A 27,830-nucleotide genomic window follows, 5' to 3' on the forward strand; every position below is an offset into this window, starting at 1 on the left:
CACCCATAGATTGGAATTGTAAGCTTGCAGGCAGAGCCCTCTTATCTATTTGTCTGTATTATCCAGTATTGTCTATTACCGTGTTTGTCTTGAATTGTAAAGCGCTACGGAATTTGCCAACACTATATAAATAACTTGATAATGATATACTATACAGTGGGCTAGTATATGGTGGAATGTCATACTGCTACTTCTCCTATAGCTTTGATTACGAAACCATCAAATTCCATCCACCTACATTTTCCATGCCACCATCTCTAAATTTCCACTTTGGCCACGGTATGCAATATATATATATATATATATATATATATATATATATATATATATATATATATATATATATTTGTATAGGATTCATTATCTTTATATATAACGTAATCATATAAAATATACAGTGTAGCATAGTTAAGTTTAGTAGCAATAATGTGGAGTTAAGTTAACATACTGTGTATCAATGTATTTGATTAAATGTAAATGTGGAGAGTCAGATTCTTGTAGTTACGTATAAAAGTTTTAGCATAGCTCTTCTGTAAATACAGTGGTAGAGAGGAGAAATATATTATTTAGATCCCCCATATAGTGGCAGTATGGGATCGATAGGTAAGGTAAGATGAGTTTAGTGTAGTGGGTGCCGAGACGTAGCGCCTCCCGGAGCAGGTAGACTGGGGCCGGGAGGGAAGCGAGGGGCGTGGGCAGGGGAGGAGAGCGGGGAGGGAGCAGTGGGAAGGAGGAGAGCCAGGCGATGGAAGAAGAAACAGAGGAGGACGAGAACCTGCCACCGGGGGAAGAGCAGGGGATGCGGGACAGCCTGCTCGGGGGAGCCCCGGAGGGGGCGCTGGTGCCCGCAGAAGTGCCCGAACAGTGTAACCGTGAGGAAGAAGTCCGGGGCAGGATCCCCGAGGGAGGTTTCGGCTGGGTGGTGGTGCTGGCTGCCACCTGGTGCAGCGGCTCCATCTTCGGCATCCAGAACTCATTCGGGATCCTATATGTGATTCTGCAGGAGGAGATGGACGGCACCAAGGGACAAGGCATGGACTTCAAGACAGGTAACAACTGCCCTATACAGGGGCACCTACTGCTGTTCTTCTGTAGCACTCAGGGAGGTATTAGAAAGATCCGCTGTCATATGAACTACACCTTCCTGACTTGTGGTGCTGTTCTGCATCTGCCTTATACTGGGAGACTCACTCATAACTTCCCTTGTCCTATGACAGCCTCCACGTGGTAGACTGTGTAAGTCAAGCGATCCCTCGGGGAGTTATACACACAGCGCCAATGTTTTATTAACTACTCAGTATACTTCTCTGAACACAAACATACCGCTCACATCTCAGTAGTACGCACGTCAGGAGGACTCGTACACTGTATCATCATCTTCGGAGAGCAGTCACCTTGTAATACAAAAGGATCAGTATCCAGTATCTTCCTTCCCCAGCATGCTGACATTTATGCAGACGCTTTGCAGTTTTAGTTAATGCAGCGTTATCAGGACACATGACTCTCACTCTAGTATAGAGACATCAAGTCAGGTAGACCTTATACACACAGGTGTTACTTTAAAGTGTTTAACACATGTTCTTAAACCCATAATAAGTCGAAAAAAATAAGTGAATGGACATACACACCCTTTCTTACAAGTATTTGCTTTGCATCAATTTCTGCAGCTTTAATAAGCATTAGTGGTCTGTAAAATAGAATGGATCTTAATAAAAATACCTATTTAAGAACATAGCCCACTATGCTGCAAGGAGGCTTTGAGGTGCATTGATGAATATGCTCCTGTTGAAGTGGGGAACAGAGTAAAAGGTTTTATCTACTCATAACTAGTTGGTTTATTTATGGGCTTATTTACAAGCCCTAATTCATTAGAATCATTAAAGCATGTATCTCTCCCATAACTTTGATGCACCAAATTCTTAATTTACTTTTGCATCAGGACACGTGGCACCTAGTCCCTTCTAATGCAGAGGATGCACATGTCACTTTGTCCTAATATAGAGATATCGGACACATCGTTTTCACTCTATATACAGAAATTAATATAAATGTCTTATGTGTTAATATAAAGATGTGAGAAACTATATTGTTTACCTTGGTTTACTGGTCAGACCCTGGGGAATATACCTCTCATCTTTGCCTTATACAAAGACATCACAACACATGCTCTTATATTTCTTTAACACAGGGAAACCGTTGCATACACATGTCATTGTGCCCTAATACATCAGATCACACACCCTTATCTGAATACAGGGAAACAGTTCCATACACGTGTGATTATGCCCTAATACATCAGATCACATGTCCATACCTGAATACAGGGAAACCGTTACATATACATGTCATTATGCCCTAATACATCAGATCACATGCCCTTACCTGAATACAGGGAAACCGTTACATATACATGTGATTATGCCCTAATACATCAGATCACATGTCCATACCTGAATACAGGGAAACCGTTACATATACATGTGATTATGCCCTAATACATCAGATCACATGTCCATACCTGAATACAGGGAAACAGTTACATATACATATCACTGTGCCCTAAGACATCAGATTACATGGCCATATCTGAATACAGGGAAACCGTTACATATACATGTTATTGTGCCCTAAGACATCAGATTACATGGCCATACCTGAATACAGGGAAACCGTTACATATACATATCACTGTGCCCTAATACATCAGATCACATGTCCTTACCTGAACACATGGAAACCGTTACATATACCTGTTATTGTGCCCTAATACTCAGATCACATGTCCTTACTTGAATACATGGAAACCGTTACATATACATGTCATTGTGTCCTAATACATCAGATCACATGCTTCTTGCCCTTATACCTGGAAACAAAGGCATCAGAGCACACGCCTCTTACATTGGACTGCTGAACACACAATTCTCATGTGGTCTATGACTATGATTTTCTTTGTCTGTTAATTGATGAAAAGCTTCAGCACTGATTTCACTCTTTGGCTAACCTTGTCCTGGAACAGATAATAAAGGTTTTATCCACAGTACTGGTGATCTCTGTACCCATAGTTTTAAGCAGACAATGAAACTGTACAATAATGTTTAGTACATTTTAATTATCAAACGCAGGACATTGCTTTTGTTTTTCCTATTCGATAATGGCAGTTACATCACTAAATCTCATTATCTATTATTTTTTTAATAAATATCCGATTACATATCTGTTACTTCCTATTAAAGTGTTTTTTTTTTTTATTATTAAGCGACTACTATTATTTTTGTGTTCAGTATGTGCCCGGTTAGAGCTGTATATCTCCTCTTTGAAATAACTATCATTTTCAATAAAGACATCTGGGCTAGGGACATATTAATTTCCATTTACCACTCCCTTTCCTTACAGGCAGGTAGATATTGGAACTTAGAGCTCTCTATGCTTCTCTTAATAAACATAAATCAAGACACTGCCCTGTCTTCTAATAAGACAAAGAACTTTCTTCTCTTACTTTTGGGCACATGCAAACCATAGACCTGGATTTTCATATTATACAACAATGAGACACCTGAATGTAATACTCCAGACGCTTCTAGTATTTATACAACTATAGTCTTTCCTCTTTAAACAGTCCTCTAAATCCAAGCATCTTAACTCTCATTTATCATATTAGGGAATGAGTACCCTTCAAAATATTATGGAGTCAGCAGTATTATATTCCAGTGTTTAAGGGGACTTAACAACCCTTAAATGTTCAGGATATAAGGGGTCCCGCCTCTCTCTCTAATTACCGCCCTATTTCGCTTCTTCTGTTTTCCTCCAAACTCCTTGAATGGGTTGTCTACAACCATCTCACCTCCTTTCTCTCCTCTCACTCACTCTTTGACCCGCTCCAATCTGGTTTTCGCCCCCTCCACTCCACTGAAACTGCCCTCACTAAGGTCACTAATGACCTTTTCCTCGCTAAATCCAAAAGACACTACTCCCTTCTTATCCTTCTTGACCTTTCTGCTGCCTTCAATACTGTTGACCACGCACTCCTTTTGCAAACTCTCAAATCTATAGACCTATGTAACACTGTCCTCTCCTGGTTTTCCTCTTACCTCACCAACCGCTCCTTCTCAGTCTCAACTCATGATTCTACATCACCCCCTCTTCCCCTACCCGTTGGCGCTCCTCAAGGCTCCGTTCTTGGCCCCCTGCTTTTCTCCCTCTACACCTCCTCCCTTGGTGTCCTCATCCGCTCCTTTGGCCTCCAGTACCACCTCTATGCTGATGATACCCAAATTTATCTTTCATCCCCTGACCTCTCCCCTTCCCTTCTGTCTCATGTCTCCTTCGGTCTCTCGGCCATCTCATCTTGGAAGTCCCTAAGCTTCCTTAAACTCAATATTTCCAAGACCAAGCTTATAGTTTTTCCCCCCTTCCAGGACTCTCCCACCCCCCTCTCTATCTATTTCTGTTAATAACACTACCCTTGTTTCCCTCAAGTCCAAAGCCTTGGGGTCATCCTTGATTCCTCCCTCTCATTCAAGCCTCACATTCTGTCCCTCTCAAAATCCTGCTACTTCCATCTTCGGAATATATCTAAGGTATGTCCCTTTCTCACCACGGAAGCTACGAAAAACCCTTGTTCACTCGCTTGTTATCTCTCGCCTTGACTACTGTAACCTCCTTCTCTCTGGCCTACCTGATTTTCGCCTTGACCCTCTAAGTCTATCCTCAATGCTGCTGCCCGACTCATTTTTCTCTCCCGCCGCTGTGTCTCTGCATTCTCCCTCCAACAGTCATTACATTGGCTCCCCATACCCTACAGAATTAAGTTTAAACTCCTCACCCTCACCTTTAAAGCTCTTAGTCAATCTTCCCCTTCCTACATCTCCAATCTCATCTCTACCTACACTCCTAGCCGCCCCCTCCGCTCTTCCTGTGACCGCCGCCTCACTACTTCACTGATCACCTCCTCTCACTCTCGTCTTCAGGACCTTGCCCGGGATGGTCCCCTGCTGTGCAACGATCTTCCATGTTCCATCAGGTTAGCATCTACTCTCAAAGGCTTCAAGCGTGCCCTTAAGACTCATTTCTTTATTCAAGTCTATCAGTCCTCCTCCTAACTTCCTTGTCCTGGCTCTCTTTCCCAGTTACTACCACCCTATTTGTGTCTCCCCCTTCCCTTAAGGATGTAAGCTCTCATGAGCAGGGCCCTCTTTCCTTGTGTGCTCCTTCTACTGATCCTTCACCCTCTGTACCTCTTGGCCTGCTTTGCTAGCCCTGTTTTCCCTGTTTCTTAAGCTTCGGCCTACTTCTCGCTGATTTCTACCATCCCTTTTCCTATCTGTCCCAGAAATAATCTGATTTGCTTTACCATGTCACCTATGTTTGTATACATTTTTGTATCATGTTGTGTCTTGGTTTTCTGTATATGTAATGTACGGCGCTGCGGACCCTTTGTGGTACCTTATGAGTCAAAGATGATAATAATAATAATAGATTGTTCGTAATTTTCAGATAATGTATATCTATGTCTCTAAATGGGATATTTGTAATTGCACAATGTTAGTCAAGTCTCTGGGTGAGTAATAGGTTTCAAGTTATTAGCAAATAAAGTATGAGTTGCTTGCATCCTTGATCTATATAAATATGGACTAGAATCTGTAAATGATTATATCGCTCTTCTTCCATACACTGGTATCAGTAACAACTACAGTGCTTGTAATCTTCTCCTAATACAGGCATTACGGATACATACCTGTAACCCTCTGCTTAATCTGGGATTATACCCAAGCATTCTATTGAATTTTGTTTTTCCATAATTACGAGGTATTGTTTAATCAGATAGGTAACGTGCTCAATGGCATATGCTGTGAACACATTAAGTAGAAATCTGTTTATTGTTGTGAGGTGATACCATCTGCCATCCAACGGACAGATGGTTGACTTCCATTAGCTAAGAATGCACCATGAAAGGGGCGCTCCTGCCCCCGTCATGCTATAGTATTAAGTGAAACGTGAGCTCCTTCTTCCTATTCATGTTTTAGGGGCCTGTGACTATACCTGTAATCTCCCCAGACATTTGGTGATTAACCTGCCTATCCATATATTAATTCTCTTATAGCATCAGTTGATTTACTAAAACAACTGGTTAGTTTATGTATGATGGTTTTGTTATACTATTTGTAACTGGGTAAAATAAGTAATGAACAATTATTATTGCAATGTGTACAGTAACTTTTACTTATAGCAGAAGTATTTTTTTTCTTTTAAAGTCTATAAATTTTCTCGTAGTTGCACCATATTCTGTTCAGTTACATACATAGGATACTCCATGTCTATAAGTGTGTTTTTTTTTTTTAGTTTTATAGCTTTTAATATGAAATAATAAGGCAACTTTTAAATAAGGATTTGTCTTTGATGTGAAATGGGCATGAGGACTGCCAATATTAAGCTTCGGCGCTAAGTACCTGTCTATAAACTTTACAGGATCTGAGAGTGGCCTGACTTGTGATTTCACAGTGAACTCTACTTTGGCATAATCTCTATGGTTAGTTTGCTGCAAATATTCACAGCTTTTGTTTCTTTGCTAAATACTAAATAGCTTTTGACAGAGTGACATCCCCTTATTATTAGTCTAAAGTCCTATATAATAAAGGGATTCACTAGTGTGCTACATGCAGTAAAACACCTCTTGCAGCTTAGTTTGTGATATAATGGCATCAAAGCTGGCTTGTTGTATATAGGGGTATGATCTGTCATAGGCATAAATACATATCAAAATAGTGGTCTCTGAGCCAGGTGATAGACGTCACCTAGAAAGAGAGGCTTTAATGAATGTGTAGGGAAGTAAATGTTGTGGGCTTCATGCAAGCATCAGATATGTTTATCAAACTATTACTTACTTGCTTTCCGGTGAACATATCTGTGTGTAACACATACTGTGACTGCATGGAATGCAACTGCATTCTATATGTGAAATACCAGCTTGCCAACACTTCTGGACGAGTTAGAAAAAATTACCTTAGGGGAACTTTGTGCAAAATCTGTAACCATGTATGCTAAAAAGAAGCACTTCAAAGTTTGTCCTCTTAAATACATTAAGATCCTTTAAACATGGCAGCCTCAGTCCATTTTCGTGACAGTGACATAAAAAATAGAAATAATTGCTTTTGCTCACTGATGCTTATATGCTGCTACCTCCAAATGACCTTTTAGATATGTCATAAGTCAAAGTTGCCTATTGTACGTAAGTCAGTATATATGTAACATGCATCACATGCTCACGGTATAGATGATGTTACATGCTAGCTGAAATAGCTGATGTCACAGTGTGGGTAAAGCCACACTTACCAGAACTATGCGTGATTACTCAGTGTGTCAAGGGCAAGACATATAAATATAACAATATTCTAAATTTTCCTTATTTTGCCACCATTCTTATAATATTTATTCATGATGAATGGCTTCCAGTAGTGTTTACATACCTTGCCACAAATTGACCATGCCCATTTGGGTGGGTCCACAATCCATTTTCCTACAGCCTATTCCCCTTTTAGCCACCAGGAAATAGAGACTGTCCTAGAAAATTCAGGACTGTTAAATAGTAGTTTACCATCATAGAGTAACTGTGTTTTATTGTGACAGTGTTTTCTTTCTACTGAGGAGTATTAAGGTCATCGTCGAGAGTTTGACATTAAGCTAAAAAATAAAAACATCACCAGATGGTCACTTAAAAATTGTCAATGAAAACACAAAACGGTTTTGCTGTGTGCCAAGAACTGAGCTCATTCATCTAGTGATCACAGGAACAAAGTAAAAGCCCTGAGCAATGAATTTAGACTTGTAGGAGTTTTTGCATGTCGCTGCAAGTAAGAGCGCCCATAAATGCTGCAATTGTGCCAACCAATTAGGGCATTTTAAACCTAACTGTCCACAAATTGCTGCATGCATGGTCCCCAAGATGCAACCAATCATAATCAATATCTGATTGGTATTGTTCTGGAACCAGCTTGGAGCCTGAGCAAGTCTAATGGAGCCAGTCCGGATCTGGAGCTGACACATCTGGAGCATTGCAAACACTAGTTATATACTGATTGGCATACACTGGTACTCAATGGCTATTTTTGTGGAAGTGCTGCGCTCTAGTCTAGATCACCTGCTCGTCGCATTTGTGTTTTAGTAAATGGGGTCGGTTAACTGTGTACACTGAGAGTGAATGTATGCAGACATTCACCCAGGCTCGTAATCAGACAGCTGGTTTGACTTTCTGAGGAACACCTCCCTACCATCATACTTCCTCTGTGGCCTTAATAAGGATCTCGTGGGGGAGGAAGGGGGAACAGGGATAGACTTTTGGGGGCTGGCTACAGAGAAATAACATGCCACTGGTTTGTTGCAGTCCTACTTTCACTGTACATTCCAAACACTCCTGGAACAAGCCTTTCTCAGAGAGACAGGGCTTCATAATGTTTCGGTGTTAATATAGTACATGGTATTAGTAGCTTTATCTCCTGCATAGTCAAAACTATGTGAAAATTAAACACAGTCATTTAATTTCTTTTGTCAATCTTTGAATATCCCATCTCTATATAAATCTTTTTTTTTTTTTTTTTTTATCTTTTATCTTTTATCTTTCATTCTTCTGTCTGTTGATGAAAGGGAGACAAGAGTTTTAGCCAGAGTTAGGGCTATTCCCTATCTATGAAAGGGTTTGACCCTGCCAGAGAATAGTTTTGCCGGATTTCTCCTATTCAGCAATTAATTAACTGCAGCGGTACAATAAACGTTCGAATATCGCTATCGCCATCTCAGGATGTCTATATCGGGTAGTATTAATAGAACAAAAATGTTTTATTTAAGAAAATCTATTTTTCTATTCAGATTGGATCTAAATAATGGTATTAAAACATTTTTTTTTTTCTTTACTAGTGGAACTGGAAGCCTAGGTCAGGGCTTTTAGTAAATGTCAGGGAGAGTTTGATAGGGAGAAGCCCTATCTCCAGTAGAAAAACACCCACAGCTTTTTTCTAATTAATAAATAGGCCTGTTTATTTCCTTGCTGTCTTTTGTGTCAGAGAAAGAGAGTACTGGCTGAAATATATTCTAGTCCTGTATAACTTCTCTTTCTTGTATGTAGCTGTACACTTGAGGTAAAGGAATGGAATAGCTTATATGTCAATAGTTCAATCTAAATATGTTTATCAGAAATTGGCTATTTTAGGTTTCAAAAGGTGCCCATACACTGGCAGATAACTTTTGGCCACATGCTGCCTACATGTATTGCAATATTGCCATTGTTATCTGTAACTTTTTACTAATATGTCACAGTGAGCGACCCCAAAATAAAAAGTCGTCATATTGATAAATCTAGTCGAATGATGACTTCCAACCACACTAATAGGCTACAGGTATGCCCAAAGTGACCTGGATCCTTGAGTAAATGGCCAAGTCTTGTTCATTTTGGCCATATACAGGCAATAGACATAGCTGTATACCGTATTTCCCCATGTATAGGACGCTCCACTGTATAAGACGCACCTATACAAATCATGTGAAAAAATTGAGGATAAACATTATCCTCAATTTTTTCACAGAGTATTTGTGCAGCTTATACAGAGGAGAGACAACGCTATAGTGAATTCTGACTTACCCTGTCAGATGCTTCCTCTGTCTGGTAAAGTCTTCTGTCTTCTCTCTGTCTGATCCTGATGCTGGAAACCCGATTAAGGTCCTCTCTGCGATGTCCGGATGTCATTTCAGGACCTTGTCAAGGTCCTGAAATGACATCCGGACATCGCAGAGAGGACCTTAATCGGGTTTCCAGCATCAGGATCAGACAGAGAGAAGACTTTACCGGACAGAGGAGTCATCTGACAGGGTAAGTGCTACTACCCCTGTATAAGACACCCAGTTATTAGAACCAAAATTTTTGGGGAAAAGGTGCGTCTTATACATGGGGAAATACTATATATACTCCTTTAGCGGAATTAAAGTTTTGTCGGGTCATCTTTAGTTTGGATGGATGTTCACCACATAGACCTCAGTTATTGTCATTGTCTGACTAAATTTACCATCCTTCCATCTGAACATCAATGCTGATGTTAATTGGGATCAATGATTTCTATTGACCCAAACTCTGATATTTGCATCCAGTTAGGTCTAAAACATTAAAGTCATGTATGAGTTGCTGGGTGTTGAAGATATTAATGCAAAATATATGGAGGGCTCTCTGCAAAAGAGGAGCTTTGAGGTTTATTATGGTGTGTCCTATATGTTGTTTACTGTGTCTCGCCTTCTTGGGTGACTAATGCTAAATAGCACCAGTCTTGTTTAGTATAAAAACAGATAAATCTAAATATTTATGGTCTCCTAATGTGGTCCTAGGCTGTACCACTTGTTTATTTTTTTTTTAGGAAAATCTTTTCAGGTTATAGGTGCTGGTACATTACAGCATTCGGGAACTGAATAATCATAATGCCCTATCCTATATTTTCTGCACAAACAATTATATTTCTGTGCTTAGAAATACATATATCTGATATGGTGGGCTAAAAGTATGGAGCAGAAATGATATCTACATTTATCTGTCAGAATTGATAATGTTTCAAGCATTCGGTCTCCTCAATACTCCATTACGTTGTGCTTTTAGTGTAGATGATGACTTTCGGAGTTGATTGAATCTTTCGGCAAATGGCAGAGAAATGCATTAAAATATAAACAAATACTTTTAAAACGTGTTAAAGGGCATATTCATTATTGCTTATTTAAATAGCTCCACTATATTATGCAAATCTGTACAGAGAATATTTAATAATTAACATCAGTCACTGCCCCATTGGAGCTTACAGTCTAAATTCTCTATCACACAAGCACGCACACACGCACAGTAGGATCCATTTTTGTCAGTAGCCACTTCGTCTACCAGTATTTTTTTGGAGTGTGGGAGATAATTGGAGCGCCCAAAGGAATCCAAGCAAACATGAGGAGAACATGCAGGCTCCACACAAATGGGTCACTGGTTGGATTCAAAATCATGGCCCAGTGCTGTGTGGCAGCAACTCTGCTGCCCAAATAATTTTCCTTGACCAGGAATGGGATCCGGCTATGAGAGCACCAAATCCTAACCACTAGACCACCAGGGAAATGGCTAAAGCTGCCTGGAGAATGGGTTCCCTACCTAATTAAGGAATCTGCTTAACAAGAGCAGATCTGCATCCTTCTACAGCTACTGGGAGTACAAGAAAACACTCCTGTTGCTCGGACCCCCACATGGTTCAGTTTAAGGCCGGTGAGTACTACTAATACGCTTCTTTTACTTCTTGTTTTACTGCCTCTGTGTACAGAATTCATTTTACGTATAGATGGAGAACATCTTTAATGTATTTGGCTGCAAACTCCAAGTCATTTGTGGAGAGGAAAAGATTATAATTTGTTTGGAGTAGCTGGTTAACTAGGTTTACCTGGTTGCTTGTAAATGTAGTGCTTGGAAAAATAAACATGAAACAGGCTAGGACTCCAGCCAGTTTGGCTGCAATAGCATGCGACAGTGGTAAGCAGTGTAATTGTTTTGACTGTGTAAATTTAATTGCACAGTGTTATATTATTTCTTTAGCGAAGATTGAAGTTGAATAGAGTTGCAGTTGAATACCACATCCCCATTGCCAATAATTGTCATTTGCATATCTTGAATGAAAACAGGTGACATTTGCTCCTATAGAATGCCCCTTAGGGTACAGTTTGCTTTTTACTGAATTATTGCACAAGCCATCATGCTTATGTCTGCTCATTGGTTGCTCAGTGATCTGTTCACAGCCAAATCTACCCTATTTCTTACTTAATGCTAGGGATGGAAAAATAAATAAATCCAGAATGAGTTATACTATAGTATAGTACATTTTTTTTTTTACCTCCAAACGCCACAGTAAAACCACTATACTTCTTTTTATTTAATTTTTTTATTTTGTTTTGTTTATATATTTTTCCTGGTATAATTAATAAATTTTAATTTCAGTTCTCTTTAGAGAACCAGCTGTTTACAGATCTGTTTCATATATAGCAAATGCTATTTCATAAGCATGACTCTGTAAAATGTTAGAGGAAAATCCGTAAATTGAAATGTCATCTATGAAGCATGAGGTAAAATACATATTTAATTTTTACCTGAATTTCCACTGCAGCTGTGTAATAAGTACATTTAGATTTAACAATGGCATTTTCATCCATCATAGACAGCCTAAACCATGTAGCAAAACTTTAGAACAACTTCCTAAGGCATCAGTTACATGCAAAAAGCTAAAATTGCAAAGCATAGGATGTCAGTTAGCTTGCTGTGAGATCTCTGGCCATGCCTTCATGCGTGCATCCACCAGTCATCCTCTATGAGTTTTTCTCTTACCTTGAAGACTTGCTAGCAAATCACGCATGCTCTGTCTTTGGACTGCTGTAATGTGGAGAAGCACTCACGTAAGAAAACCTCTAATATATAAGAGGAGGTGCGCTGTTGATAGAGTACAGTAAATACATACAATATTCCACATGTATTTTTAAGTTGCTAACAGATTAATTTTCATGGATGAAACAAAAGAGTATCAAGATGCACCCAGGTAGCTGGCCAGAGACCTTACCCTCACATGATGCCTGGCATTCTTGGCTTTCTCCATTATGTGTAGGTACTGGGTTCTCTTTAAGTTTGTTATGTAATAATGTTACATTTGCATCTATATTCTATCATTATGCTAATAATTGTATCGGTGATTCTGGATCTGAAAATAATAGAATTACAATTAAAAAGCAGGCCTGCACTTGAACCTACTGTGACTCAAGGCCAACTAGGGATTACTACATGTTACAGAAGGATTCATTTTAATTATGTAAGGATTAGCGAATAGTTTTAATTACGTATTTATAACACATGATACAGTTTAAAGCTTTTTAGAATGGACTTATTTTTCTCACAAAACATTAACTGGCATAGAAACTTTCATTTATGTTCAACAATTTAATTAAAAAGACCAGCTTTGTGCAGGGTGTCTTTTCCCTTTCGAAGTATCTAAATAAAAAAAGTTGATCTGGGAAGCGTGCAACAAAATATTTTTCTTTATTTTTCACTGGGTGGGGGCTTGAAGCCATGGTACAGGTCAGGCCAGACGGAGGCTGTGAACGCTGCATTTTTCCAGCTAGGAAAAGTGCAACATTTATCACAGGAGCGATTCAGCTCATATGAGATGTGAATAAAAGGGAATTGATTCTCCCCTGTCACATGTGTGAGGTGAAGCTCCCTTGTGAGTGAGGATCATTTCCCCTTAACTTCAGTCAGGGTTAGTGACAATGATTCAGTTCTTCTTTGTCCACATGATATTGCTTTAGTAAAGCCAGTCGTTATCCAAGGTACTTTCCAAAAAAGGGGACACTGTTCCTTTAGAGTCTGAGGATATTTACTTTTTATTTGAAGAGGAAGGAATATGGCAGCTCTTAAACATGTCCGATAAGCAAATATGCAATGAATATGTTTTTTGTATATAATGATTGACACCTATATATAACAGTCAAATCCCTATTCAAATTCTCAAATATTCCATTTGCCTTTGACTGTACTTTAAGTACTGTGTGGTAGGCAATGCTGCTTTGCAGTTCTGCTGGTGGTGCTGTTGTCTATCGTGTAATGTTTATTACTTGGATGATATCCTGCTACTGTTGGAAGCCCCTACAATTCCTGTATAAGTAATAATATTTTATATTCTGCACTGCTGTAAAAGTAACATTTTTAGATAGGAAAATAAATGTACTATATATAATAAATATATTTAGTAAAAATTGCATTGCAATCACAAGGGTAGGTCCACATTTTAATGCCTATTTTCATACACAGAACTTCTGTGCCAAAGAGGTATCGGATCTCTGATCTATAAATCTGTTATCTACAAAGTTAATTATTTCTGCTGTTCAGTGATTTTGTCATGCACACAGACATGATCACTGAGTGCTTCACCTTACAGTTACATTGACAAGCTCTGTTAGACAATTTAATGGAGAGGAGAATATGGGGGGCAGTGTGAGGAAAGCTAGGGGTTATTTTTACATGTATTTTAGTAGATTTGTAGGCCCTGTGCTACATATGTTGGAAATCCCCCTTATCCAGAGAATCCAAAGTCTCAAGCATTCCAGATAATAGATCCATATCTCTGTACCTTTTATTCTAACCATTCAAACATTTAGGTGGTTAACAAGTATGTGTGTACTTAACTGGATTCTTGGTGTATATTTTCAGCTATTTTAAATTGTATATGTTTTTTTTGTTGGTTTTTTTTTATTTTTCTTTCTCAACTTTTTAACAATTTTACCTTTTTAACATGTATACCTTTGTAAAAGCAACCTAGGCTATATAGACAGACATCATATTATATGATAGATCCAGGTACTTCCCAACACCACTGATGTTTCAGGCTGTGAACAAAGGGCTTGTCTTAGAATTGTAACAGTGCCATGCAATTTAGGATTTGTGAAGAACAGGTCCCAATGTAAATCCAATGTTGATTACAGTGAAAATGTTAATTCATATCTTCAATTGTTAAAACTTCCATTGCAAGTGTGTGTTTTTAACATAAATCATTCTGGTTACCTGTTACATAGTTTTGTTCTATTGTCCATAATTTTCTTTCTTTCAGTTACTATTATTGATTTACTGTTTAATTGTAATTTGATTACTATGGCACCCACAGTCATGCGACATATGATGTAGTGAGCAGAGAGTATTTGGAATGCCCCTCTTCTCAGCAGGGTTGTTTATTGCACAATTTTCCATCCCCTTCTCTTTCTTTTGCCATCATGAGACCACTGAGGGGCTTCCAGACTGACTGACTCAGATAGGGTTACACTTTCCTCATGCACAACCTTGAGAGCTAAAACAGAGTTTTGGGGGGACATCCTGGAAAAATTACTTCATATTACAAAGGTACAAAACTTTTAATAACATATTTGAAACTCTGTTATTTGTTTCTGTTGAGTTATAACTGAAAAACAGTATTTGGACATAACAGATAAGCAGCACAATTATGTTTTAACTTTCAACAATGCATCTGTGGTCAGAGTGCTAAGGAAGGGTGGGGCATTAGGGAAGCCCTGTCTCTTGTCTGGCTTACTTGATAAAGGTTGACTGGATCCCGTTTGGGGCCAGCAGAATAATTATGCTCAATGATTATAAACTTGGGGAAATGCATTGTAGTGACATTCTATGTGTGTGTGTGTGTGTGTGTAATAAATAAATAAATAATATATATATATATATATATATATATATATATATATATATATATATATATATATATATTATATGATATAGTACAGTCATGGCAAAACGTTTGCAAAAACCAATATTCGTGTCATTGTCCAAAGTTCGGTGCTTCAGTGTTTTTAGTTTTAGACCTTTTCACCAGGTGTTACTATGGTATACCGAAGTAAAATTCCAAGCATTTCATAAGTGTCAAAGGCTTTTATTGACAATAACATTAAGTTTATGCAAAGAGTCAATATTTGTAGTGTTGACCCTCTTTTTGTCCACCCGCCTCTTGAGGATTGACCAAAAGTTCTCAATGGGATTAAAGTCTGGGGAGTTTTCTGGCCATGGACCCAATAATGTTTTGATCCCTGAGCCACTTAGTTATCACGTTTGCCTTATGGCAAGGTGCTCCATCATACCGGAAAAGACATTGTTCATCATCAAACTGTTCTTGGATAGTTGGGAGAAGTTGCTCTTGGAGGATGTTTTGGTACCATTCTTTATTCATGGCTGTGTACTTAGGCAAAATTGTGAGTGAGCCCACTCCCTTGGTTGAGAAGCAACCCCACACATGAATGGTCTCAGGTTGCTTTACTGTTGGCATGACACAGGACTGATGGTAGCACTCACCTTTCCTTCTCTGGACAAGCGTTTTTCCAGATGCCCCAAACAATCTGAAAGGGGATTCATCAGAGAAAATGACTGTACCCCAGTCCGCAGCAGTCCAATCCCTGTACCTTTTGCAGAATATCAGCCTGTCCCTGATGTTTTTCCTGGAGAGAAGTTGCTACTTTGCTGGCCTTCTTGACACCAGGCCATCCTCCAAAAGTCTTCATCTCACTGTGCGAGCAGATGCACTCACACCTGTCTGCTGCCATTTCTGAGCAAGCTCTGCACTGGTGGTGCCCCAATCCCGCAGCTGAATCAACTTTAGGAGATGGTCCTGGCGCTTGCTGGATGTTTTTGGGCGCCCTGAAGCCTTTTTCATCACTACTGAACCTCTCTCCTTGAAGTTCTTGATGATCCGATAAATGGCTGATTTAGGTGCAATCTTACTAGCAGCAATATCCTTGCCTGTGAAGTCCTTTTTGTGCAAAGCAATGATGACTGCACATGTTTCCATGTAGGTAACCATGGTTAACAGAGAAAGAACAATGATTTCAAGCACCTCCTCTTAAAGCTTCCAGTCTGTTGTTCTAACTCAGATCAGCACGACAGAGTGATCTCTCACCTGTGTTAACGAGAGAATCATTGGCCTGATGTCAGCTGGTCCTTTTGTGGCAGGGCTGAAATGCATGTAAATGTTGTTTTTGGGATAAAATTCATTTTCATGGCAAAGAGGGACTTTGAAATTAATTGCAATTTATCTGATCACTATTCATGACCTTCTGGAGTATATGCAAATTGTCATCGTAAAAACTGAGGCAGCAGACTTTGTGAAAAATAATATTTGTGTCATTCTCAAAACTTTTGGCCATGACTGTGTGTGTATATATACACAAGAAACTCTATTCTATTTTGCATCTCCTTAAGTGGCGACTACTTCCTATTGCAAACTGTATTCTGTGTCAATAAAGACCTATTCAACAGAGATTGTAATTATTGAAATTGGGGTTAGAAGTGCTGAGGTCATTACTAAATCTTGTTTGTTCGAACATACAATCTACAAATAAATATTTGATTTAAAGACACAAATGTGGATTTTTGTGAACACAGGATGGGTAAAGGTTTGGAGTCATGCTGCATTTCTTTAAGCAGCAGTAGGGTTAATTCATTAGCTATGATATTAAAGGTATATTCACATATTATATGTAACAAGTGAAAGGAAGGTATTCTGGCTGCAGGCTGTTCGTGTTCGACTCCAGTCTTTCATTCAGATTTCACTCCGAAACTTTAATAATTACAGGAAGCTACATTGGTTCCTTCATGACTTACATCATAGCCATGCATTGCACTTATCGTTTTTGTGCGTGGATATTATTCATAAAGACATGGTTTGTTCGCTGGTAATTAGAAAATTTATTCTAAAGTGAAAATGTATGTATACGATAAAGGGAGATAAAAGAAAAATGCCACTATTGGAAATTTTTCCTGTATGTTCCCCGTAGTTAAATAACCTGTTTTATCATGTGTTTAGTATTCAATACTTACCCTCATCATAGGACCTCTGCAGCATCCGCATCCAATGCAGCAGTCTTTCAGTATCATCATCATTTATTTATATAGCACCATTATAGTATCTCCCATGACAATGTAGTGTGAACAGGGCAGTTCGCGTGTGTATTTTAGTTCTATGAACAACCCTTCACATAACTTGTAAAATAGCGGAGGTGGTTGCTGACAGAAGTAGTTACTTTGAGGTCTATGTATTAAGGCAAATATGGAGTCAAGCGCATCACTACTTTTTAGCCTTTGGGAGGGAGCAGATGGGAGCTAGTTTCACTTTAATAGAATATTAATGTCAACCTTTCCTTAAAGAGGATAAATATCTTGCTCATTACTTTTGACTTTTTGGAATTTTTGGTTTGGTTTAGTTCATTTTCCTTCCATCTCTTGATCAGTAACACCCTCACTTCTTGTGAAATTGTAAAGCAGCCAACATGATTAAACAGGGATGTCAACTTACAGTCCTTGTCCTAGGTCTTTCATGACATTTTCAATGTTCTCTCCATCTCACATGGTACCTCCAGCATTAGGCAAGAGAGTTATTGCTCTCTACCTCTCCCAGTCACACCAAGGCCTTGTATATGAACATAAAAATGCAGCTGTAATGTGAAACCAAAATGAGCTTTTCTCTGCCAAGACCACAGTGAATCCTCCACTCATAGACTGGGAGCAGGACCCTGCTTAGTTGACATAATATGCCGAGGGGGAAGCGTGGGTCAGAGACCGAGAGCACGACCACCTGGTCAGCCATTGACTCATTTTGTCTATCTAGTCATGTTGTCACCGCCTCTAGACAGCAAGAGAATCATTTTTATTTTGTATTATACTCTGGCCACACACAGCATTAAACTTGTGAGCCAGGCACTAGGCTTGTCCTCTCTCCTCAATCCCAAACCACACTGAGTGTAGTTATTTTTGGGCTTGGGGACTAATTATATTTATATTTTTAATTGTGTGTTATACACCTCCAGCAGTTGTAATTTGTATGCAGTTTAGTGATAGACAATTCTTTGGTTTTTTTTTTATAATCAGTCATCACTCTGCACCTTAGAACACCTACATCCATTGCACATCATCAGGCATCAATTGGCGTCTTCAATTTATTAAACTGCTCCTTGTTGTATGGAGCAATAAGGTGCAATTGGTCTTACTGCTTATTTTTGTCTTTTAAATCTGCTGTTTCAGCAGAATGACGCTAACCAGTATTTCATCATCTTACATTTTTATGTAATGAATTACGTTTTTTTTTCTTAAAGATTATAAAATTAAAAATGAATGAATAGGGATTCGGTGAAATCCTGGAATCTTTTGTGATTTGTCCAAATACTAAGGGCTACATTTGTAAAAATTGGTTCACGTGGAAAAGGTGCTGTTACTCAATCCGATTCTTTTCCTAGTGCAGTTTAACAAACAAAACCTAATGGATTGGTTGCTATGGTTCACCATAAAAGGTCATGCATTATATTCATAATATTCCTCTTTTGTATATAACACTAAAATAACTTTAAATGAGTACATTATTAAAATGGAGTAATGAGTCTCAATTCTAAATCATAGATCATTTTAATACTTGGTCCCAAGTTTGAAAGGTTCATTTGAATGCCAGTTTTTGAGGTTTTTTTTTTTTTAATTGTGTGACCTAACTTGAATAACCTTAGTGATTGGTTGGTCACAAACATTCTCAAGTGTTGCAGAGGTTAGAAGTATCCCTGTTGGTGAACAGTGAAATGGAAAATATCTTAACTATATATGTGTTACAACACTTTTTTTTTTAGTTTGTTAAGTTTATTCTGTATGCCTCATTTCCTAAGGTTAACAGTGGTGGATTTGATGTTTAATAGAGAGCTGTTTGTTATTGAATATAACATATATGATACAGGGAGATTTAATCTCCCTGAAACATATTGTGGTTTGGAGAGTAGCTGGGTCAAATCAAATGAGGAAAGAGCTGTACTTTTAATTACATACTAGAGGTCTTAGGGTTTGTTAAGTTATATTTTTTGCATATACTGCTTGCAGACTGGGCACACAGAGCCATTCTACAGAAGTATATATGTAACTTTAAATAACCATCTAGACACTTGTATGTGGTAAAACACCAACTTCCTCTGGTACAAAAGCATTTACCTCCAGTATACTGTACGGTTTTCACCTCACTTATATTGGCATAGTGCATCATACACATCTTTGCCCAGACAGTGGGTCATATTTATCATTGCCAGACTTGATCCAAGTGCTAAGTAGGATTTTTTGCCGCCAAAAAACAAAAAAATAAAAATCAAGTTTAAAAAAAGTCAGAAATGCAGCTGAACAACACTCTGCTTCTCAGGCTTCTAACGCTAAGAGTTACCTTACTGCTTCACCAGGCCAGTGTCTGCAGATGTGCCCATGTGTCAGCCAGCGCAAGTACCCAGATTTGGGATTAAGCTCCACTTTAAAAAAAAAAAGTTTTTAAAAATTTATTTATTTAAAAAAATATTTTAAACATTAATGCATAAAAAAAAGTAAAATAATAAAGCCTTTTGTAATGATTTTGGTCTATGGACAGGAGACTGCGACAACTGAATAGATATGGAGGTGGTAAAAGTACGCACACACTACCACGAATGCCTTGAATCTTGCTGTCGGCAGTATTATCGTCAGTGATAACATTAAGGCCTCTGATGGATTGGGGTGCAGAAAATCAGCCCTGGTGGCAAAAATGTAAAAGGGGCTTTCACTCTGTAGTAAATAATATGTCCTTACTCCAGATTAAAATAGAATATATTTTTTAATTTGCTTTTAAAATATTGTTTTAAATTATATTGGGAGGTAAATGGTCAAAATTATTATATTTTAATCTGGAGTAGTATTATATAGAACGGTATCCTTGTAGGTGTTGTGACTTGTTATACATGTTGTATATTTTTAATATATTAAAGTTCTTACAGGATGTTTTGCTCATGGGTGCCTTGCATTTTTAGATTTTACTGATATTCTGAGCAAATATTTTTCTTAATTGTTTACTATCTGTTTATTGATTTTATTTATTTTTCCTCAAAGAAGACAACCTAATTCAGACAATCTGCAGTTACTGGAAGCAATAAGTATATCATCAACAGATGTGGTCTAGTGGTTTAAATTATGAAGATAAAGATAAAACAAAACCTAATTAGTGACCTAACCTGTTCCCCAGAAATGAGTGAAGCTGCTTTGAAGTTTAGCATAAATTGAATTTCACCACAGACCAAGCTGTTTTGCAGACGTGCGACGTTCCAGAATTTCAATCTTTGAGTCCCACTTTTGCCTAGAAATGCCACAAAATGTCCATTCTGCACGTTTGTAAATTCTGCGAAAACATGGATTTTACAATCCTATGAATAGAGCTTGGACCACAGCGTCAATTTGTTCTGTTCTTTGTTGTGGTTGGGGTATAATGGGAATTGCTGGTAGAACAAAAATAAGTTGAATTATGCGCAAACCACTTAAATACAAATTATGACAAAGAAATCACAAATTTCCGTATGAAGAATGAAGTGAATAATCTGCATGTTTTCAAAATTTGTCCCATCTCTACCACTCCCATCTGCCCACTGCTTACCCCGCTAAATGCATACAGTGGACTTTTTCAGCAAGTTCTGCTTAACATTGGAGGTTTTTTATATTTATGTTAATGAATAGTATTAAACAATACATTTACGTGTATAGGATTTGTTACTTGTCAAAATAAATTATTGCTGTGACTCTGTGACAATATCATACTCTGACATGGATACAGTCACTGTGAGGAATAATACTAAACAAATTGACAAGATGGGCAGTGCCAGGGGCAGTGAAGGAAAGACTGGTACAATATTTACATCTAAATTAGGGTATTTTTAGGTATGGTGTAACAAACTATATGGGGTGAAAAAAAACCTTATCCATAAATCCCTTAAGTGGAAATCATGTTCGTTAATAGATTCCTTAACTGTGTCTTACATTTTTCTATTGCCTTTCTAAAACCAATGAATGCCACTTCTTTGGTTTATGTGCACTCGTTGTGGACTAAGTGTAGGAGCCCAATGCAGAAATGTAAAACTGGGAAACCCAGGTCAGTATTCATCCATAAACATATACGGTACGTTTGTTTTACCGTCAACATGCCGAATGCCGTGTCAGCATACTATACCAGCAGTGCACCCCAACACACGCCAGCCAAGTGAGAATCTGCTTGTTGGCAGTGCCTCTTAAGAGTTTCCACATAGAAACTCTGGTCAAGAAAATCAAAATCCAAAACACGACCTTGTATGCCATAAGGGAAATCTAATGCCCTTCTTGATCTAGTGCTCTTGTTAATTCTCATTTTCAACTAATATGTCAGTGATGATGCCCAATGTGCAAAACCTACTTTGACAGTACTGATGGCCTCACAATTTAGAATGACAGTGTACATGAAGAGCTAATATGACAGTGATGATGCTTAAAAATATATTGGTCATAATATCTATTAAGATTAAATATTGAATTGATAATACCACAAAGACCTAATATGGCAATATACACCACTACTTAAAGTACCAGTGATAATACCTAAATACATATGTTCCTAATTCCACTGATAATACACATTAAAATCTAATATGCCAGTGATAATACCCAGTAATATGTCCAGTAGCAGCAATGCTGAATATGTCCATTAGTTCCAATGTTCAATAAGGTACCCAGTAGTATTAATGCCCAATAATAATCCCATTAATAGTAATGTCCAGTAAACATCTACAGTAGTGGTAATGACAAGGGAGATACCCATTAATAGTGAAGGGTATCCCTTGCCTCTGCTATCTCCACCACTTCCCTGCTTGGTGCCACCCTATTTGTGTCTTCCCCTTAGGATATAAGCTGTCACAAGCAGGGCCCTCTTTCCTTGTGTTCTCCATCTATTATTGCGTCACTCTCTGTACCTCTTGGCCTGCTTCCCTAGCCCTGTTTTCTTGAGCCGATACCTACTTTATGTTGGACATTACCTTCACTCTTGCTCACTGTCCCATAAATAACTTGATCATCATAGCCATCTGTGTATAATTTGTTAATTAGTAGATGTCTGGTCTTTTATCTTTAGTCTAATGTATTATGTAATGTACAATGTCTCTGTATTATATACCACTGTAAATTTCATGTACGGCACTGCGGACCATTTGTGATGTCTTGTAATTAAAAGATGATAATAATAATAATATTCAGTATAATGCCAGTAGTCGTAGCAAACAGTAAATTGCATATTGAAAACAATAATCATCCCCTTGCTGTAGCATCCTCAATAGTGTTTTTGTCTGGCAGTGCATTATATGACAGTGTGCCAGTATCTTATAGCTTACACTGCCAGTTAGTAGCTGGTGGGCACTAATCACATGTATCAGTCTGGTAGGTGTAAGCATAGAAAAAAAGAAACACAACATCACAAGGTGCCTTATGCTTCCTGGCAATAGCACAGTTGTTCTGCGTGTACTCTAGGATGTACCACCCCTGAGGTGCATAATTATGCTTTGTGATCAACTGACTGGAACACTCTTACATGTACAGTTATTTTATATTTAGAGGTATTGTGTATTTTTTTTTAGTTTTTCTCAGTCTTCACTGATAGGACCTATATATATATATATATATATATATATATATATATATATATATATATATATATATATATATATATATATATATATATTAGTTTTGTGTTGTTGAAATAATAAGTAACAAGTTTCTAGGTCTACTAATTGAAATAGAAAATCCACACACCAGGCTGTTTTTCCAGTAAACACATATTAATTAATCTAATCAACACTGCAGTCTGTGTTGTTTTTTAAACAACAAAGCTTTGTATCTTTTCTGCAAGTACAGTAGATGTGCCTAAATATAACCAGAAAGAATGGGGTAAATCGTGCATTGTCTATTTATAAAAGTAATATTGTACAAACACAAGTTGCAGCATAAAAGGAACAGGTTACAATCTTGTATAATTTCTTGTTACAAATACATACAACATGTTCTTCAATTCCCTAACACACCTTTGTGTAAGACCAGATGAAGCAAACTTCATTGTTTTGTAATTTAAATCTTTTATTCTATACCTTGGATCTTCATTTTCTGTGGGTTGCATATTAAGGGGCACTTTTCTTTTTTATATCGGTCACTTTTCTTATACATGTGTCTATTTCCTGTATCCTTAATATTGGATGAGCCCACAAAATAGCTGCCTCCTAAAATTACAGCGTCTGATTGGTTTAGCTATTACCTATTGTCTAGTCCTCTGTTCCAGTCTGTTATTTCCATTAAGCATTATGTGTGTAAAGTCAAGCCCTTGAACTGTAAGGCTAGGTACACACTACAGAATTATCTGACCAATCTGTTATCTTCAAGAATTTTACTAACGACTGGAAAAAAAAAAAATCTGTGTTCTTCAACTGTCATAACCGTTGTTTGAAAAGATCATGACTCTGTAAACTCTATGGAGATTGTAATCGTGAGTGCATACACACTGCAGGATCAGAAGGCGGTTGGAACGAGATTTTTAAACAGTTCGACCAATCAAATGAAATGCAGATCAGTACTTTGGAACGACTCTCTAATCGTGTAAGTATAGACATTAATGCGGTATCGGGCCAAATGGTCGTTTATCTGGTGTTTGGCCCAATACTTGGCTGAAAAACCTGTAGCGGGTACCTAGCCTTAAGTAAAAGCCTAAAAGCCCCACAGAATTGACTAAAGTTAAGACTAGTGGCTACCAAGCGAAGTCATAGTATATAGAACTTGTCCAAAATGTAAGGATTTGTATGACCTGTCATGTGTGAAGAGTGGCATTTGGACTTCCTTCCAAATCTAAGTTATCACCAAGACCTTCGAAATTGGGTACCATAGAAGTGATTAAACCAACAGAACTGATCTTAAAGCCTGTCAGTTGGAGACACTTAGATGACTATTCTGTCAGTTTAAAAGCATTGAAAAGAAGTATAACCAATGGGCAGGAAATTCTACCAATTCTTGTGTTCTGCTATCAACAGAATCCTGAATGGTGTCACCTCCTGTCCTAACTGTTGGGCATTACTTGAAATAAAAGGGGCTCTGAATCAGAGTGTAGTATTCCTTCCCACAAACTGGTAAATGAACCACTACCATTCATACCCAGTTCATAGTAGCTTGCTAGGCTAGGCTTGCAAGCGCTACATGCTCTATGAATACCCATAATATGTAGCTGTATATTGATTCAGAAAACAACATTTACAGCTAGAGATCTACCTTTTGTGTGAGCCAAGTAATATTAGAGCCACTAATAAGATGTGTTTGATTGGAAAACCGCTTAGTGTGAGATTAATGTTGGGCTTTTGCCCCAAATGCCAAATTTCAAAGATTTCTGCATTCCTTCCTGTTCAGACAAGTTTTTCAGTTTAACCCACTATGCATTGTCTTGTACAACACAGTATGTTCTGTTTTGAACAGTAGTATTACTTGGTGACCAGTGATCTATTATGAAAGTATGGTAAGCATAAACTGTGTGACAGCATTGATTAACATTATTGTTTATATAACACCAATGATAGTACACGTATCTCTACAGAGAATATGTAATCATTAACATAAATCCCTGCTCCATTTGAGTTTACAATTTAAATTTCTACCACATGTGGCGTATAGGGACACCCCTTTCCTAATGCTATGTCGACAGAGCAATCATAGGGGTATGTGTAGGAGCGGTTTGTCACCAGAGTTACCACATGAGATTTACACTTTGACTTTGCATAAAGTACTGACACGGACTGCAAGATGGGGAAAATGTCATGTATTTTGACTGTCTGAGGACATTTCCTGCGAACATAAATTAATAAAAAATAACAATGGTAGTGAAAGTTTTGTGTATCCTGGACATCTGAGGACACCCACATGTCCGCTTATACCGACACCTAGTCATGGAGGCAACAGCCCTGTTCAACCACTGTCCATCATTTCAACAAGTTTGATCCCTCTTTAAAGCTGTTATGCAGTTCTTTATGTAGAATTTCACCCCCGACCAGTTCCGATCTTTCAGAATGGATGGTTCAGCTATAAGACAAGCAACACAGTCTTTCTTTCCGAGCACCTGGCATGTCTGTATGAACCTCATCAGGTGTTTCTCCACAGCCTGGACCTCCTCTCTGTCCCAGGATTTCCTCTGCACTTCTTTGCAACCTGATAGGAAGTAGAGTGGACCATTATGGCTCTGCAAAATACAGAGAAGGCAAAGTTCTGCCTAGTAAAATTGTGTGCTACACCTACCTACCCCGCCTCTCTTCTGACGTGGAAGTGTCGACCAAACGCTTGACCACTTGTCCCTCTGCAACAGGGGATTGCTCATCATCCGACATGTCGCTCTGTAGCTGGACCAGTTCTGAAAAGAAACAGATATGTAAATGACCAAGGTAAAAGTCAGAAGCATACATCAGACACCATATTTTCCACTTACCGTGCAGATCAATGTGCATCTCGCCCAAATTCTTGCCTTTGAATTCGGCCAGTCTGCCAATCTTGAGAGCCATTAACAGTTTGCTGATCTTGACGAGTTGGAGGGTACCTTCTGGGAGGCAGTAATACTGCTGGTGCAACCAGATGTCGTGCCCGACGAAGTCTGTCAACTGATCCAGTTCTGTGACGTTTAGGTTGAGAACCTTAGAGAGTGGCAACATGCTTTCGAATCTTCGTGGAAGACAGCGTGTGAGGATGCTTAGCCCCACACTCTCAGGCAAACAGTTGTATGCAATCGGAGCCTCTGAAGTGTGACCAGGCAGCTGGTCTGGCGAACATGTAGATATTTTGGCTATCCACTCCACATTTGTCACACTTTTCTGCAAGAAGTTCCATTGCAACTTGCATGGCTGGTGTCAGCAGGATGGGGACTTATCTCCCTCGGTTTTCCTCAGATTTCAATGCGAGTGAAGTGTCGGCAGAGCTTTCTCTCAACCTCGGGAAGCTCTAGGGACACATCTTCGTGGAGATCTGAAGTATCTCTTGAGGAGAAGGTAATCGGCAACATTTTTGTAACTTCCCCTTCCCCTCTTAGATTGAACAAGATCACCAGTGCCAGAGTGACTTTTGCAAGTAGTGCCCAGTGGTTAACCGTAGGCTCGGTGGATAGCCCACTTCGGTAGGCTTGCTGCTTCTCAACGAGGTGCAAGTGCATCTTTTTCACGTCTTCCATGAAAGGTAAGAGCTCTGGAATGTTCCACTTGGACTCCTTAAGAGTTTTCAAGGCAGATGATGAGATCATCTTGTTCCATCTCTCCTCATATAGCTTTCTAAATTTTTGTGTGTTTTCAACTGCAGCAGTGCAGCCCTCCATCATGGCTCGGGACTTCACAATGCTCGCTATCTTATGCATATTGTATGTCACCGTGGTGACGTGCAATATTTTGTCATTTGTATCACTTTATGACTTTGGAAGCACGGTTATGGAGCCAGCTCATTTTCACATTTTGTTTCTCTATTAACTTACTTTAGAACACAAAGCTACTTTTTAAAAAAGTAATGAAGCAACATGTGCATTCAAGTAAATAGTTCAAGATTATAGTCCTAAAGTGGCTCAATCTACACCCCCCTCTTCCACCTTAGTTCAATGGGCCAAGCTTGGTTATGACTCCCTTTCCTATGAGCAGCTAATCTTTGCAAACACAGCACCCGAGACAAAATCTATAATTGGCAGCTCTGGATGACTGTCCTGCTGCCTCCCATGCTCTAAGCTGGCTTCTTCCTACATGTGTTTTGCTCTAATATGCAAACCCTGTTTCTTATTTCCTGTGAAAATTTAATAACCCTCCTTTCCAAATACTGTTATCTGTACCTGACTGATCATTCCCTCCAATTCACAGGAGTTAAAACTGTTACGATTCTATTAAATAGTTTTGTTGTATTGTGAAAAATTGTGTTCCTAAATTGCACTCCATTAAGTTACATATTTTAATAAAAGTAAGTTTGGCCATCAGTGCAGTCATAAAGATAATATAGTAATAAGTATATTCTGATCTTGTATATAAAAATCATTGGTTTTGTCTGTCCGGTTATGCAGTCAGACACCCCTGCACCGATTGGGAATCAACATGAGGTGGTCCAGTTGGATCCTGGCCAGGTCTTAGGAGGGTTAGGTGCATTTGGCAGAACTTTGACCTGGGAAGTCTGTTCTGGGCCTTCCACTGGATGAATTTAGATGACATGTTAGCTCCTAATTATTTTTAAAATGTTGACCGTTACATCCAACTCATTGATAAGTTAATAACTTGAAGATTTAAACCCGGGCAACGCCGGGTACTTCAGCTAGTTTATTAATAACAAGCAGTGAAAATCAATATGTATCACTACAAATCACAGCAATGCATAAAGAAACACTGCTGTAATTTACCATACCAGTTCTACTTTAGGAGCCCCAATG

At 38.5% G+C, this 27,830-nt stretch overlaps 1 protein-coding gene across 1 annotated transcript in view; it reads left to right on the forward strand.

The window, feature by feature from the left end:
- The first annotated feature begins 711 nt into the window (after positions 1-711).
- The window catches only part of SLC16A2 (solute carrier family 16 member 2), a 154,004-nt gene continuing 126,885 nt past the window's right edge, over positions 712-27,830 (forward strand). The window contains exon 1 of the mRNA XM_075184426.1: positions 712-1,049. Coding sequence (XP_075040527.1) covers positions 746-1,049 — 304 coding nt within the window. The 5' untranslated portion in view covers positions 712-745. The remainder of the gene's footprint in view (positions 1,050-27,830) is intronic.

The sequence above is a fragment of the Mixophyes fleayi genome, chromosome 9 (assembly GCF_038048845.1).
Source record: "Mixophyes fleayi isolate aMixFle1 chromosome 9, aMixFle1.hap1, whole genome shotgun sequence".
In the NCBI taxonomy this organism is placed as follows: domain Eukaryota; kingdom Metazoa; phylum Chordata; class Amphibia; order Anura; family Limnodynastidae; genus Mixophyes; species Mixophyes fleayi.